General features: G+C 37.1%; 1 protein-coding gene across 2 annotated transcripts in view; it reads left to right on the forward strand.

Moving 5' to 3' along the window:
- The window catches only part of necab2 (N-terminal EF-hand calcium binding protein 2), a 101,456-nt gene that overhangs the window by 64,309 nt on the left and 21,351 nt on the right, over positions 1-15,796 (forward strand). For both annotated transcript variants that reach the window (XM_047155073.2, XM_047155072.2), the window contains exons 6-7: positions 8,759-8,895; positions 13,277-13,401. In XM_047155073.2, the coding sequence (XP_047011029.1) occupies positions 8,759-8,895; positions 13,277-13,401 (262 nt within the window). The remainder of the gene's footprint in view (positions 1-8,758; positions 8,896-13,276; positions 13,402-15,796) is intronic.

Below are 15,796 nucleotides of genomic sequence, written 5' to 3' on the forward strand. Positions count from 1 at the left end.
GTTCATCCCAGTTTTACTCTACTCATGAGGCTATATGTGGCTGTAAAGTTAGAATTCAGTGTGTTAGGTAGTGGATGTGTTATCCTCAGCACTAATTAGCCTGGCTTAATATCCCAAACTGTCGCATGTTTTTAATTGCTTTGAGAAAGCCCTTAGAATGCTACTTTCCATCCAATCAAAGTGTGTTGTAGCAAAACATCAGTTTGGCTAAATACCATTTGGAGCTAGGTTTGTTTAAATATTGTCTTAAATTATCAGCTAAAATGATTGCATGAATTTGTATTCAGTCATATTCCATCAATGAAAGCTATTGAGACTTGTTCCCATTCATATTAAGTCAACTGTTCACTACTGTCACACTTTTTCAGGGTTTTTTTTTTTTCTTTTAAGACCAAACCTAATGCTATTCACTAACATGCATGTATCTGTGTTTGTAAATGTGTTTACAAATGTGTTTGTATTTAAAGATCAACAAAAACCTTTTTTGTTCTGCAAAGAAGCACAAGCTCACCTAGTGGTATATTTAAAATGTATGTTTTGTTCCCATTTTTAGCATGCATTTCCACATAGAGTGACAATAATTGTGGATATAGTGATGTCATATGCTGTGTTATTACACACTAATGAAGAATGCAACACTTTAGAGCTCCAGACTTTAATTGTTAATTATTGCACTTGCACTAAGCTCTGTAGCCAGATTGTAGCCTGTTGAAGGCTAAGGCATCATTGTGAACTGTCTGAATGGAAACTTACAACTAGTATTTGGTAGAAAGTTGGTTTAATGGGAAGCTGAAAGGCTGCCTCCATAAAAGTTGATTCCTTAGAGATTTTCCTTCACTGAATGCTCTCTCATTATAGTACTGCCTCCATGAAAAGCTGGCTTCATGGAACGCTGGTTTTATGGAGCACCTCCTCCTTAGAAACATGATTTCATAAAGAGCTATGGGTTTTCAGCAAGCCATATAGTGTATATTTTAGCCATATAGTGTATATCCAATTATCTCACAGTGATAATTTTATTATTTTATCTTTTAAGCATAATGAATTTTCCATTCATGTCTTGATAAACCTGATTTAACATATTTATTTTAGAATAGTTATTATGTTTATGCATTATTATGATTAAAAGAATATGTTATGGATTTGTATGCTCATAATGGGGGGGGGGTTACAGTGGCTTAGTGGATAGCACGTTTGACTCGCACCTCCAAGGTTAGAGGTTTTATACCTGCCTCTGCACTCTGTGTGCATAGTTTGTATGTTCTCCCCGTGCTTCAGGTGTGTCCTCCAGGTACTCCTGTTTCTTCACCCAGACACACACTGTAGGCTGATTGGTGTCTCTAAATTGTCTTTAGTATGTGAATGGGTGTGTGAGTATGTGTGCAATTGTGCCCTGTGATGGGTTGGCACCCTGTCCTTGTGCCTCGAGTCCCTTGGGATAGGCTCCAGGCTTCCTGCGATCCTGTGCAGGATAAGCAGAACAGAAAATGGATGGATGCTCATAATCTTTCAGACCTCATCACTAGGGGTTAATTTAGGAAGGCAGAGCACAAGGTAGGGGTTATGTTACTGACAGAGTTTGTTTACTGTACAGGGGCAGAATAATTTTTTTTTTATCTTATTATGGCTTGATGATAATGCTGTAAATAATAACACTTTCATTTTAACATGGCAAAATGTATTAACTGATGTGTGATCATTTATTTGTTCATTATACATTATGTATCTTGCCAAAAGCAAAAGATTGAAGATAAACAAGAAATCCTGAAAACCTATGCTGAACATGATATCAGTGTTGAAATCTTCCCACATTGCTGGCACTCATATATAAGTAGGGCTTCCCCGCCTACTAAATCTCAATTTAACCCCTGCTCAATATCTGGCCTGGCTCTACTGAATTATAGTGTTGTCTGAATTTGACAGTTGCGTAATTGTTTTCTCAAACAAGGCTACATAAAGCTCCTGCATTGAGACTGTTTTGTTGCCTTGCATTTTTTCTCAGTCTAAACAAAAGTCATATCATTGTTACAGATTCCCTTGCCTTTATGATTGTAGTTACACTAGCTTATACTGCATGAATATAAATGGCATGAACATGTAGGAGGTAAATACAGTTAAGGTTTTTCTTATGTGTTGACTTTGATGTAGGCATAGTGTTGTTCAGTGTTTCCAGAGATGAACAGCTATGCAGATGCTGGTACATCGCATACTGTGAACAAGATAAGAGAAAGTGGCCAATTGTATTTTTGAAGAATAGGGTTTATATTGCATGTTGAGATTGATATGCATATATTGCATCTATCTTTAGTCCTCACCTTTGATATGTGCTAAAGTGGAGGTAGTTAAGGATTAGAATTAAAAAGACCTTAAAACAAAAATATTTGTGAAGTACCATTATATGAGGTATTAACTGTACTGTTTGCTCTGCATAAATTGTTGTTCTGTAATGCAGATGATACTGTCCATCTTCTATATTAACACTGTTTAGCAAATATAAAGGCAGTAGTGTTTTTTTCATAGGAGTTTCTCTCTTAAAAGTTTGGGAAATGCTGATGGGTGACATGTTCCAAATGGAATGACCTTTTTTTAAATGCCTCCATGAACAATATATTCTCTGATCAATACTGATAAAGTCAGCACAAGGACATATAGGGGCAGCATGGATTTAGTGTGTTAAGATCGTCATTCCTACTGTACAGTGTAGCTTATTATTCCTACTGCAAAGAGTTACCCTGCCTGGTTGGTGTTGTTTTGTTTCCTTTCATTTAATTCCACCATCTGTTACCATGAAACTTTACCAACTGTGTCTGCGTAGGATCTTTACACAGATGGTGCTGGTCAGAGCTAGGGCAGAGATGTGAGAAAAGATTCAAGAACCATCTATCTAGCACACTAAGCCTTGGGCTTCTTTGGTTTGCTTAATTTAGCATTTAAGTCCATGTTTATAGTTTATATTCTATGCTTGTCTGAGGAGAGAGCGAGGATCATAGTTGGAGCATGAAAATTTAACTTGTGTATTACATCCATACTTTACATTGAAGAGTACTTTTTGTACTGTTATCAATGAATAGGTCAGTTTGCTTTAGTCACTCCTCACCAAAAGAACTGTACCACAGTTTTTACAGAGTGCCACAGAACACTGTGTGAAATAAAATACTATAAATAAATAAACAGAGATACTATATGAAAATGGATGAGGTTACAAATGAAAGGTGTCCAAGCTGTCTTGAGAAACTAAATGCTCACACTAAAATAAATGAAGTTACACAGACCTCCAGCACAGGCTCCAAGTGCTAATACACATGCTCCAGAACATGAAGGCTTAAAAACAACATAAAGCTTTCACACATACAATGACCTCTCAAATTATTGGCACCCTTTAAAAAATGAAAAAATCAATATGTGCACTCAATAAAGCAAAAAATCAACTCAACCAATAGTAAAAAATAATAATAATAATAATAAACTATTTGTTTTTGTTATGCTTTGGGGCTATTTTGTGGCTGGTAGTTCAGGGGCTGTAATGAATATTAATGTCATAATGAATTATGTTAAGTACCAGGATATTTCAGTTAAAAACCCTGGTTGCTTCTGCCAGGAGGTTCAAACATGACCATAGATGAGCCAAACCGATCAAACCAGAAATGGTTAAAGAAACACAAAATCAATGTTTGAACCCTGCTGAAATCCTGTGGTCTAAGTTGAAGTTGGACCATGATATAAACAAGTTTAAAATGTTATTTATGGAGGACTGGACAAACATACCTGTACAAGTATCATTATAGGAAAAGATTCAGTGTTATTCTCTCTAGGGCAGATGTGTCCTATCCATTGGGACAGATATTTAACAAATATTTATCTCTATTTATAGCTGTTTAACAAATATTCATTTTAAAATATCAAGTCCTCATTCACCAACCTCATTCACCAATTTTAAAAAGTCACAATTAGACAGATATAAGCCAACAGTTATGTTGATCTGCTTTGTAGATGTTCCGCAATTGTACATCATTAAATAAAGCATTACTGTGATTGAATTTAAAATATTACTTTTTTGAAGGATGCCAATATTTTTGGAGGGAATTACACGATATACACATTGGACATCGAACAGTCATCTATCTCTCTCACAGACACAAAAACGACACCAAAAGACATCTTCTCTGACCTTCATTTTCTTCTAGCTCTAGATTTAATCCCAGCAGCTCTGATCCCAGCATGTCAATGGATGTATCCCAAGCTGAATAACCACATTATGCCATGACTCCAGCTTTCAGGCTACATAATGTGATTAGGATTGAATCTCCTTATTTTTCTGAAGCTTTGCCTAACTGGCCTGGGCTACAGGTTCACATTCCCTGTCTGCCCTTGCTTTCTTTCTATTATGTTCAGTAATTTAGGTGTCACTTTTTTGCCACACTAACACACTTCTCACCATTTAAAGCCCACTTTAAAGAACCTTTTAACTCTAATACTACTTATCACCTGAGAGACAAAGGAAACTAATGCACAAATATGTGGGACCGTGCTTTATTTTTAGTGATCTGTTCATTTAAATATTGGTAAGCCCTGAACGAATCAACCCTGCTCAGCTTTTTCAGATTCAACTTCAGAAAGAAAGTGCAGGTTCTTGCAATTCATACATTTTTATGGCACAGCAAATATCTATGTTTGTTCACAGGTGTGCCATCATTTTAAATAAATATGCAGGCATATCTGTAGTGTCTCATCTATATAAAGCACAGATCCTCTTGGTCCTTAGATGCCACATAGCTGTTCAGACATGAACCAATTAATTGTATCCTAGCAACAGGAGTCAATATGTTTCTTAGCAACACTGTTTGGTGATATGTAGAAACTGCTTTTGAAGAGCCCTGTGCAGAACTCATGCAAACAGCATATTCCAAGCATAATATTAAGTATAGGCTGATCCCTGGTATGTTGCATGCGAATAGCGTTAAACTTAAAGCTAATTCACGTTAATGAGTCACCTTTAAATAAGAAACTATTTGATTATGATTGGACTTCCTTGTCATGAGTGTTTTGGAGCCAGCCTCTGTCTGCTTGTCTGCTGTTAACAGCTATTTTAAAATTTCTGCAATATGAATGGAAACCCTAGGCAGGTCCCACTCCACAGATCAATTATTTTCCTCACAGATGCAAATACAGTGGCTGTCTCAAATTACAGAACCTTTCATAGCCCTGGGTGTGTTTAACAGCTGTTTCAGGAAGAGCTGTAGAGGACAGGCCTGAAGTAGTGTTTAATGGAGAATCAGCTGCATATTGTCCATCATATTCAGCATTAAAAAAATCCAATTTAAGTATTTGAAGATTCATCAAGTTAACAGAACATCTGATGATTCATTTTCTTTTCAGTCTATCTTTTTGTTCAGTTAGTTAATTAACACGTGAAAATGTTGGAATTACACCATTTGTCCCATTTGGCTCAGCCCTAATAATGAAAACAGAGTCGCATTCATAATAAAGCAGTTCACTATATTACCCCAAGGACATTACTGCTACTTCTGTAATATTTATCACACATGTGCAATGGTTATTTATAATGGATTAACCGATTCCCTTGGAAAAGAGGCATTCAGTCATTCATTTTCTTTGTGTGTGTGTGTGTGTGCGTGTGTGTGTGTGTGTGTGGTCCACCTTGTCACTCATTGTTATTCAGTAATCCTCCCAAATCATGAAAAACAAAGGAATGTTGTAAATATTTTGCTAGAGAAGTGACAGATGGCATATGGTCTACATTTTTGCCCTCTGTTTAGCTTGCATTAATATTCAGTGCCATAGGTTCCATTTTAAATGCATTTAGCCACTGGTTCCACATAAATTAAACCTCTGTTTTGTCCTTTCATTTAAAACAATTATTTATGTTCAGCTTGACCGTTTCAGTCCTATTTTAAGTTTTATACACTTCTCAAATATATGACTATAATGACAATACATGTTCTCCAAATATCATATAGATTTAATCATTAAAATGATGACTGTCAACCTTGTTTTAAAGGGGGGAAACTGTTTATAGTTTATAATATATTTTAGACTGTATTTAAAATGTATTTAAAAATGTACTCTGGAATAAGCCAATAGTGATAATGCACACATACTATATTATGACATACAGGAACATATAATACATGCTAATGTGCACAAGCTTGCACACAAACACAAATGATTTTTTTTTGCTATTAAGGATTCCCTTCTTAGACTTTCAGCATTAAAAGGAGGCTTAATGAGCAGAAAAGGGAAGAGTGTGAGCCTTAGAAAAAGAAATGTAATGCACAACTAACTGGTTGATACAGCTTTATTTCTAAAGTCGCAAATGCATAATCCTATGTTTGAATGGTTCAAATCTGTATTATTTGTTTGAATATCAGTAATATTGACACAATATGTGTCAGAGGGCAGATAGTGACACAAGTGTAGGTACAATAAGCTTTATTGAAGGTTGCAAACAAAACCAATACATAATTCACAAACAGTGTCAAAATCCACACAAGGGTCAGGCGATGTACAAACAACATAAACTATGGCATTCAAGAGCAAGATATGAAAACCAGAAATGGGATCAGAGAGACAATCAATAAATAAAAGATTTGGTATGGACTGGTATAGGAACACAGCATGTATACTTCATGAAGTGAGTGTGGTTTGAAAGTTCTTATATACTGTGGGTGAATGTGACTTCGATGGGAACCAGGTGTGTGTGATCAATAATCAAGTGAATGTGAACTTGAGAAAGTCTGTAATAACTGTGTGTTGTAGTTCCCAGCGGCCATGTTTGTAAGCTACGTTGTGTTCTAGGAACTGTAGTTTGACATCAATTCCATCGTTGATATGATGACAATATGAAAGCTGCTTATTTGACCTGGCAACATAAACAAACAACATCCCATTAAAAAAACTCAAATCTGCTTTCAAAATAGGCCATTGTGACTACTGTATGAAATGACATTTTCTATTTAATAAGGTCTATCACTTAAACTTTCTAATCTTTCCATGTCTCATTAAGTCAGAGGTTAAAGGATGTAAATATTATTACAATTATTTAAACAAAGACCATGGCCAGGAGAACTGGGAATCAGGTTACAAGAAATAGAGACCACGTGAACCGGAACATGATAAATGGTCTGAATAGGTTGATAACAGGTAAAAACCAATTAGACAGTGGTTGAAATAACTATTAGGCTGAGACAGGCACAGGAAGTTTTTGTGATACTATTGCAGCTTTTATCTTGGGTTTCTCAACAACTGGAGCAAGCACCCCTCTCAGTGATGCTTTGACAACCTTGGGGCTGGTTGTTTAAATTAAAGATTGTTCTCTATAAAAACCTCAACACTTTCCCTGTAGTCCCCGGGACCGATCACATTTGTTTTAAAGAATTGCTTTAGCATTACCAATAGTCATTGCTTTACTTCTTGCTGACGTGTGAAACCTTCAGTAGTACGTAATGCAGAACTGCTGGCCTGGCATGTCGCTAACATTAATCATGCTGACCCCATTGCGTGCACACACATACACACACACACACACACAAACTGGAGCTTTGTCTAGCCAGTTGTCCCAGCCTTGGGTCGTCCACTACCCTCATCACTTCTTCTCCATTTTTCACTTTTATAAAACACAGTCAGCATGAGTCTGCATACCATTGCACTGTAAGTCATCAGATGTGTTCGGTGCTCTTTACTTCATTCCATCTTTGCACTTCAGCATTTTGTTATATAGCCATGAGAAGCTATTAAAAACTGGCACTACTTTTTCCACTGTCAGATGTTTTGCAGTCTCTGTCTAGCCAAGTGAGAAAGTGTACTGTGATATCCTTCCTTTGGGGATTATTGAATGTCATGTGAGAGTGGAAACTGATGATTCTACCATTAATAATATCAATAATCCTGAAATAGGAGCCTTATGGGTGTTTATTTGCATGGGCATTGTACAGAATCTTTTGTATAATTACATGGGTTAGTGAAATTATTATTATTAGTAGTAGTAGTAGTAGTAGTAGTATTTGTGTAAAAAGTGTGTTTGTTCATTGTGAAGTTAAGCTTCTGTTTTCACTATCTTATAACATTGCACCATGTTAACAAATGGGGTAATGAAAAACAGTTTTACTCTAATGCTCTGTGACTGTCAGGTGTCAGAAAACTTCAAAATATTGTTATTCCATTGTAGTCAATTGCTGCAATAGACTTGTAATTGCAAGAAGCTAGTCAAGAAACTTCATTCAGTCAACATTATAACACAATGTTTATATTAAGTTCAATATCTTATTTGTGAAGCAGTGGAAATGGTATCTTGTCAGTGTTTTGTTTTGGGGGTTTTTTTCCGTTCTAAAATATAAAAAATGTAAAGACCTTTTAGAATTTGCTCCTTGAATTTTGAGGCATCATAGCAATCAAGCAAACAATTACAATCTGGAAAATGGCACATCATTTTCTAGTTTCTCATATCTCATTTTTATTTCTTGCTTTTATCATACTCGGTTGACTTTCTTGTATTTTCCCAACCATTATTCAGAAAGAGATCAGTTATTTCACCATCTGCTGTACTCAACATTTACAAAGTCTGTGTTCATTTATATGGTATAATGTTAAAAGCCTTCTGCTGGAATGCAGCTTGCTGATGAGCTTGCTGGGACTCATTAAATGTGCGTGCATTCATAATACACCTTGCAAAGTGCTGATTCTGCTGCTATTTGCTTTTCCCACTCACTCTCTCTAATTTACACCCTCTCTTTTTTAACAGGTGTATGAAAGAGGAACTAATATTGAGCAGTTTGTGACTCGCTTCCTGTTGAAGGAATCAGCCAATCAAATCCAGTCCTTGCTCAACTCTGTGGAGAGTGCAGTGGATGCTATTGATGAACAGCATTGCCCTCCAGGGTGAGTTATTAAACTCCGGCACATATTTTTCCCTGAACCTACTATAAGTTCACACAATTTTTTATCCAAACTGACATCTGTGGCAGAACATAATTCGGGCATTAAAGTAGTAGAAAGCAATAGAAAGGGCTGCAAAACTATTTTTTTTTTTTACTAATTAGCCAGCAACAGTACATATTAGGAAGAACAGAAAGAGCTACAAGTAAGCTAATCAGAAACATTCAAACTGACTAGAACAGCGCTGCTACTACTTAAGAAGCAAGGTTGTTGTCTTCTGGAGAATATGGATGTCTTTCATAGACCTCTGACCCACTGGCCACCTTAGGTGGATACGTTTTTTTTTTTTTTTTTTAAATACTGTACTGTACTGTAATTTTTCTTTCTTTATTTTTTATGTATTATGACCATAACTATTCCACTACCTACTGCTAATTGTATCTATTGTTCTTTTTGTTCTTTCTTTTCTCTTTTCCTATGTAAATATCAAAAGTAATAAAGAGATAATAGAAAGAAAAAAAGAAACATTCAAACTGGGTTTGTGAGTGGTGCAACATAAAATCATTCGCTTTCGAGATTGCAAGTTCGAGGGATGCATACTCTGTCTCCTCTGTCAAGCACAGCAACACTAGCCAATTGTGAGTACCTGTGAGCTCATGTATGCAGAAGAGGGTAGATTTCCTTTCCCCTCACATGCTTTCCTAAAGCTTCTGCGTTGCATGCAAACAGCAACACAGCCAGTGAAGTGAGATGAAGTAGGGAGTAAGGGGCACACCAGATGTGCCACTGTATTTTAGATCTCTGAGGTTACCAGTGAATGCCGATAAGCTGGACAGCAGCGAGTTGCAATGGGAGTTGCCAAGAGATGATGAATGCATAAATAAGTTGTTTCTGACAGGAACTATCTAATTTTCCTGAGGGTATCCAGAGTAAAGCCACAAGATTTAGAGATCATTACAATGGGGTTATGTAGTCCAAATGGTCATTGACTGTTATCTGAACAATCCTGGCAGTCCTTGATGGTAGTAATGATTATAGACTGAGCTTGAGAGTGATACTTTGTTGAATCGCAGAACATGCTGGGATGAGTTCTGTCTTCAATAGGTTGTTTTAGAGCTGGCCATTTTTCATCCAGACTAAGATGTCTGTGAGGCATGCTGAAACACATGCTGACTCCATGAGGTCCTCTGAAGGGAAGGACATATGTAATTTGCTGCCATTGTCATTGCAATGGTGCAAGAAGATAACTGTTCCCAATGAAGTTGTGTGCAATGAGAAGAGGAGAAGGAAAAGCACAGATCCTAAAGGTACACCAGTCACTACCTGATGAGACATGGACTCTGCTGTATCACTGTATCAGAAGATGCATATAGTTCTAACAGGATAAGAATAGCAAACTTGAAAGCAGCGCTTGCGAATTTCAGTCCTTCCTTTTCTAAAAATATTTGAACATGCTGGTTTTTTCAACCTTTTTTCAAACAGAATTACCTGCTGGACCAATCTCAACCAATCTGGCGTCACAAGCTATCATTTTGGGTGGTGCACACCATATAACCCTGTGACAAAATCCGATTGAAAATTGCATTGTGTGGTTTTAGAAATGGTATACTTCAAACTCAGTTCAGACCAGTCTATGGTTTTCTACTTATGATAGATTGAGTGGGTTCAGTCAGCTTGGTGGGATGAAGACCATATTTATATTATTACTACTACTAATAATAATAATAATACAATTAGGGTTAGAAGAAGGGTTAGTGGTTAACACACTTGCCTCACAGCTCCAGGGTTGGGGGTTCGAACCTCGCTTCCACCCTGGGTACGCAGAGTTTGCATGTTTTCTCCGTGCTTTGGGGACTTCCTCCAGGTACTCTGGTTTCCTCCCCCAGTCCAAAGACCTGCGTTGTAGGCTGATTGCCATCTCTAATATTATTATTATTATGTTAATTGTATTAATGCAATTAGAAATTATGGGGGGCACAGTTGCTTAGTGGTTAGCACATTTACCTCCTCTGGGGTTTGGGGTTCTCTAAATTTCCTCCCCCAGTCCAAAGATATGTGTTGTAGGCTGATTGGCATCAATAAATTGTCCGATGTTTGTGAATGGGTGTGTGAGAGTGTGTGCTATTGTGCCTTGTGATGAGTTGGCACCCCGTCAAGGGTGTCCCCTGCCTCGTGCCCCTAGTCCCCTGGGATCGGCTCCAGACTTCCCATGACCCTGTGTAGGATAAACAGTACAGAAAATGGATGGATTAAATTATACATTACAAAATTATATTAATTTTATTTTATACTTGTATAAAATTGTATTTAGAATTAATATAAGAAAGACTGCAAGGATCTAATTGTACCAGTTTAGCTTACACAATAGTATTAAAGGTGCTTTCCTCTCCAAGTAAGACTGCAACCTTTCTATAGTGGTTTTGTGAATATATTTAACATTTAATAAATGTGTGTCAGATTTTCAAAACTCTGCATAGCATATTTTAATAGGTACCGACAACATGGTGGAGTGTAATGATATATAAACCTAAAAATGGGTTGAAAACATCTGATGTTATGCATGTATAATGAAAAACCTAGCAGGCAAGCCAGCTCCAGGCCTGGACGTTACAGAATGGGGATGGTTGATTCTGCTAGCATCTGATAGCATAAGTAGGATATGTCTGTTAGGGCTATTTACAATCATGAATACTACTGTAGCAAGAAGTCAGCATGTATATGATATGTAGAATGTAGAATTATGGATGTAGCCAGAGCATTACACAGCTAAAGTTTTTTCAGTACCCAAGTAACCTAACATTCTTACAGTTGCAAATCTAGAGTATTACTTCTTTACCTTAATTCTTTGTGAACTGTGAAAATTTCATCAAAGAGAGAGAAAGTCTTTTTAGGTCATGAACTGCCCCTCAGGTTCTAGCAGCCAAATCTGGTCTGACTGGTGAAACAATTTGATGGTTTATGGTGTGATATTTGTTGTTAAAATATGATGTTCAATCCATGGGATTCTAAAGTATCAAGAGTGTAGATGTTCTTTTCTTCCTTAAGTTTCCTCACTTCTCTGTTTCTGAAGCAACAACCAGCAACTGCAGAGATGTCATTAATGTTCTGTCCATTGCTGTTGAAGTGTCTCACCTCCAAAAGAGATACATCATTCATTCTGACAAAATGATCAGCCAGTTTTCTCTTGGCTTCTCTAGTGTACAGCTGATTGCATCTCTTGCAGGAGATACAATAAACTCCTGTGGTGAACAATTCACTGGACATGTAGGTACACATGTCATTAGGTACACTGATTACATTTTTGTATATTCTGTCTACTCACTTGTAGAGCTCAATTCATTACATCACACACACATGCACATACACACGCACACACATGCACACACACACCTGCGCACACACTCACTCACCAGCCAATTTATTAGGAGCACCATACCCAATAATGGGTAGGAACGGAACAGCCTCAGTTCTTTGTGGTATGGATTCCACAACCTATGGCTTTCCAAGGTGTTGGAAACATTTAACTGAGATTCTGGTCCATGTTGATATGTTTGCATCACTTATTTGCTGCAGATTTTCAACTGCACAACCACAAATCTCGTGTTTTACTACATACTAAAGGTGCTCTGTTAGATTCAGATCTAATGACTGGGGAGGCCATTGAAGTACAGTGAACTCATTGTCATGGAAGCAAATTGAGATCATTTGTGCTTTGTAATGTGCCACATTATCATGCTAGAAGTAGCCTTTATAAAATATGCATTCAAACGATGCTCGATTGGTATTAAGGGGCTTATTAAGTGTGCCAAGAAAACATTTCCCACACCATGACCTCACCACTCATGACACAATACAAGTGGAGTCCATAGTGACATGCTGTACTCTAGATTCTGAGCCTACTATCTGCATGTTGCAACAAAAATCAAAAATCTTCAGACCGAGCAATGTGTTTGTGTGGTTTTTTTTTTCCTTTAATATGTCATAGTCTGTGCATTCACACCAGTGAATCATCCAGTCTTACTAACAATATCGTATCAGTGTAGTGCTTCACTTGCCAAGTACTGGATGGAGCAATGGTGACTAATAGCTTTAGCATCAAGTTAAATCAGGGTAACTTCCATCCATTGATCCTGTTCTTGAATGGTATGTTGGCAGTAATTTGTGGTACCCTACAAAGCAATATGTTTAATAAACTCACACATAGTCAAAGATGCCTGAAATTTACTATGTTTATTGTGGTATTGTAGTTAACTGGGCATCATTGGTTGTATACTTCTGTAAACTGTCATTACACATGTGTTGGTACAAGCAACTTTTAGACTGATTCTTTGCTCAGAGTTTCTACATTTGTCATGAATAATTTTTGTTCCCTTCTTTAACCTAGATCTTACCACATTAAGACCAGTCCACGTGTTCCCGAAAGGCACTATGAAGCTCCAGTGCCAGACTATCCACCCAATAACAGAGTTAGTGCCAAGGACAGCATGAGGAATCTGACTGTGGGCTCAGGTAGGACAGTGATGTCTAACATTACACACAGAAATTGACAAACTGAAGGTGAACTCATTGCAGAGAGATGGCTTTTCTGAGGGACTGCCTCACAAATCATGGTTTTGAAATAAGTATTTCTTGAAATAAACATTCCCTGCTATTTATGCCAGTGTATGTGTGTTTGTGTTTCACCTGAACATTTGAATGCAAGCCCTAGCTGTGTCAGGAGGTTTAGAATAGTGTATACTGAATATTTGAACTGATATCACTGTCAGTTAAAATCCTTTGAGGCTGGAGCAATTCAACCATATAGATGTTTGTGTCAGCAGAAGTGGTAATAATGAGAAGAGCTCTTTAAATGTGTCATGTCAGACATACATCACTGCAGTGTTTGGGATTAGCATGGAGATTAGCATCTCACCCATAAATCAAGCTGAGTGCAAATTAAAATGTAGTGTTTTCCCTAGCTACTTCCTTTATTTCCATTTAATTAAATTCCAAATTATCGATCACAGGTAGAGGGAAATTGATTTGGTGTCTGAGAAGCTTTATAGTTGGTGGGGGATGGAAATGCACAAAGAATTATTGAGTAAATTTTATGCAACAATCTTTTGAAATGTGAGATGAAGCTGGTCTATATATAACTCACATGCAGCATTCTCCCTCACATAATCATTTTCTAGTGCCGTCTCAAGCATGTAATTAAAGGTTAAGTAAATAAAAAAGCAGCCATGGCAGGTATCTCCACCAGGCAATGAATCTCCAAATATATTTTGTCCAACTCATATGCCTTTTTTGCTTTCTCACTACTCCCATGAGACCGGGATTTTTGAGTGTCTGGGTTATAATTGTCCTGTGAATAAGCTTCTCCAATCTGAGCTCTGAAAGTCACCAGCTCCCTCAGAGTTACCCTTGACATCTTGGTTGCTTCTCTGAGTAATGCCCTTCTTAACTGATCGCTGACTTTTGGTTGACAGCATCCTCTAGGCAGAGTTGCAGTTGTGCAATATTCTTTGATTCTTTAAAAAAAAAATTGATAACTAAAGCCTGATGGATAGTTTTCCAGAGCTTTATCATTAACTTGTTTTGATAGCTTCTTGGTCTTTATGATGCTGTTTGTTTAGGCGTGTTTTCTGACAAACTCAGGCCTTCCAAGAACAGTTGTATTTATACTGAGATCACATGATCTATCTGTCTGTCTGCCTGTCTGTCTATCTATCTACATTCTCAGTCTGAGTGCTGAATCATTGTGTCTATATTTTAACCACCACATTAGCTCTGGATGTCGATAAACTCCAAGGTCTCCCTTTCAGTATCCACATTTGTAGCACTTCCTGCTTTGGATTACGCCTGCATTTTTATTGGTATAGCAATTTTTAGCAGTCTACAACAGCATAGAGCTGCCTGTGCATCAAGTCAGTGTTTTCTGTAGGTTCAGCAGCTATACTGTATGCATTATAATATGCAGTCAGAGCAATTAAAGGATTTTAAATGAGAAGGGAAATTCAGTTACACTCCTCTCTGTCAAGGAAAACACAAAATAATCTGTTTTGTCTGTCTTGTGTTGGTTTTTGTCTTTAAATGACTTTTTGGAGGTCTGTAATTTTTCTCTATACTATACCACAATACTCACCCAGCAAGGACTATATATTTGAAATATATTGAAATATATTTGAAATGCACTTTAGTGGTTTTATCTGCTATTTTGTTACTAGTGCTTAAGCAAATGTTTCTACTCTAGTCCTAGGAACTCACTGCACTACACAGCTTCAGGGTTTTTATGCTCCCAGCTTATAGGGAATGTGATGATTAGAAGATCGCCTGATAGATCTGGATCATCCACAGCGTGTTCTTTTTACTGGACTGCATTTTGAAGTTCAGCATTTTATGTTCACTTTATCTACTGATACTAAATATATCAGTGATATTGCTGAGGAGGCACAGGTTGAAGCAAACACTGATAGAAGTGATGTCCTTTATTGTGCATTTTTTTACACTAATTCTTGTGATCTGGTTCAATTGCTTGCTTCTTTTGTTTAGGGTAAAGCTGTCTTTCTGAGTGAAACAGTACTCATGGAATGATGTATTGTATTAAAATGGTCTCTTTAACACCAATGTAGGATGCCTGGCAGTTAAATTTCCCCCCAGAAACTCTGAACACAGAATCATAAAAAGCTGTGCCTGTGGACTGTAGTAGTAGCTGCTCATGTAGCTGTCTGCTCCTCATACAAAGCTTTTCCAACCTGTTGTTTTATATCATCAAGTAGAAAATACTGACCAATTTACACTTTGGTTCCCTTAATGGTACATTCAACTTTCTCCTATCTCTCTTTGTCACTTTTCACTTCTTGCCATAATTTGTCCATTTTTATCCCTACTTCTTTCTCTCTGCTCATAATCTTAATCTCATTAT

Source organism: Ictalurus punctatus, chromosome 4 (genome assembly GCF_001660625.3).
Source record: "Ictalurus punctatus breed USDA103 chromosome 4, Coco_2.0, whole genome shotgun sequence".
Lineage (NCBI taxonomy): Eukaryota > Metazoa > Chordata > Actinopteri > Siluriformes > Ictaluridae > Ictalurus > Ictalurus punctatus.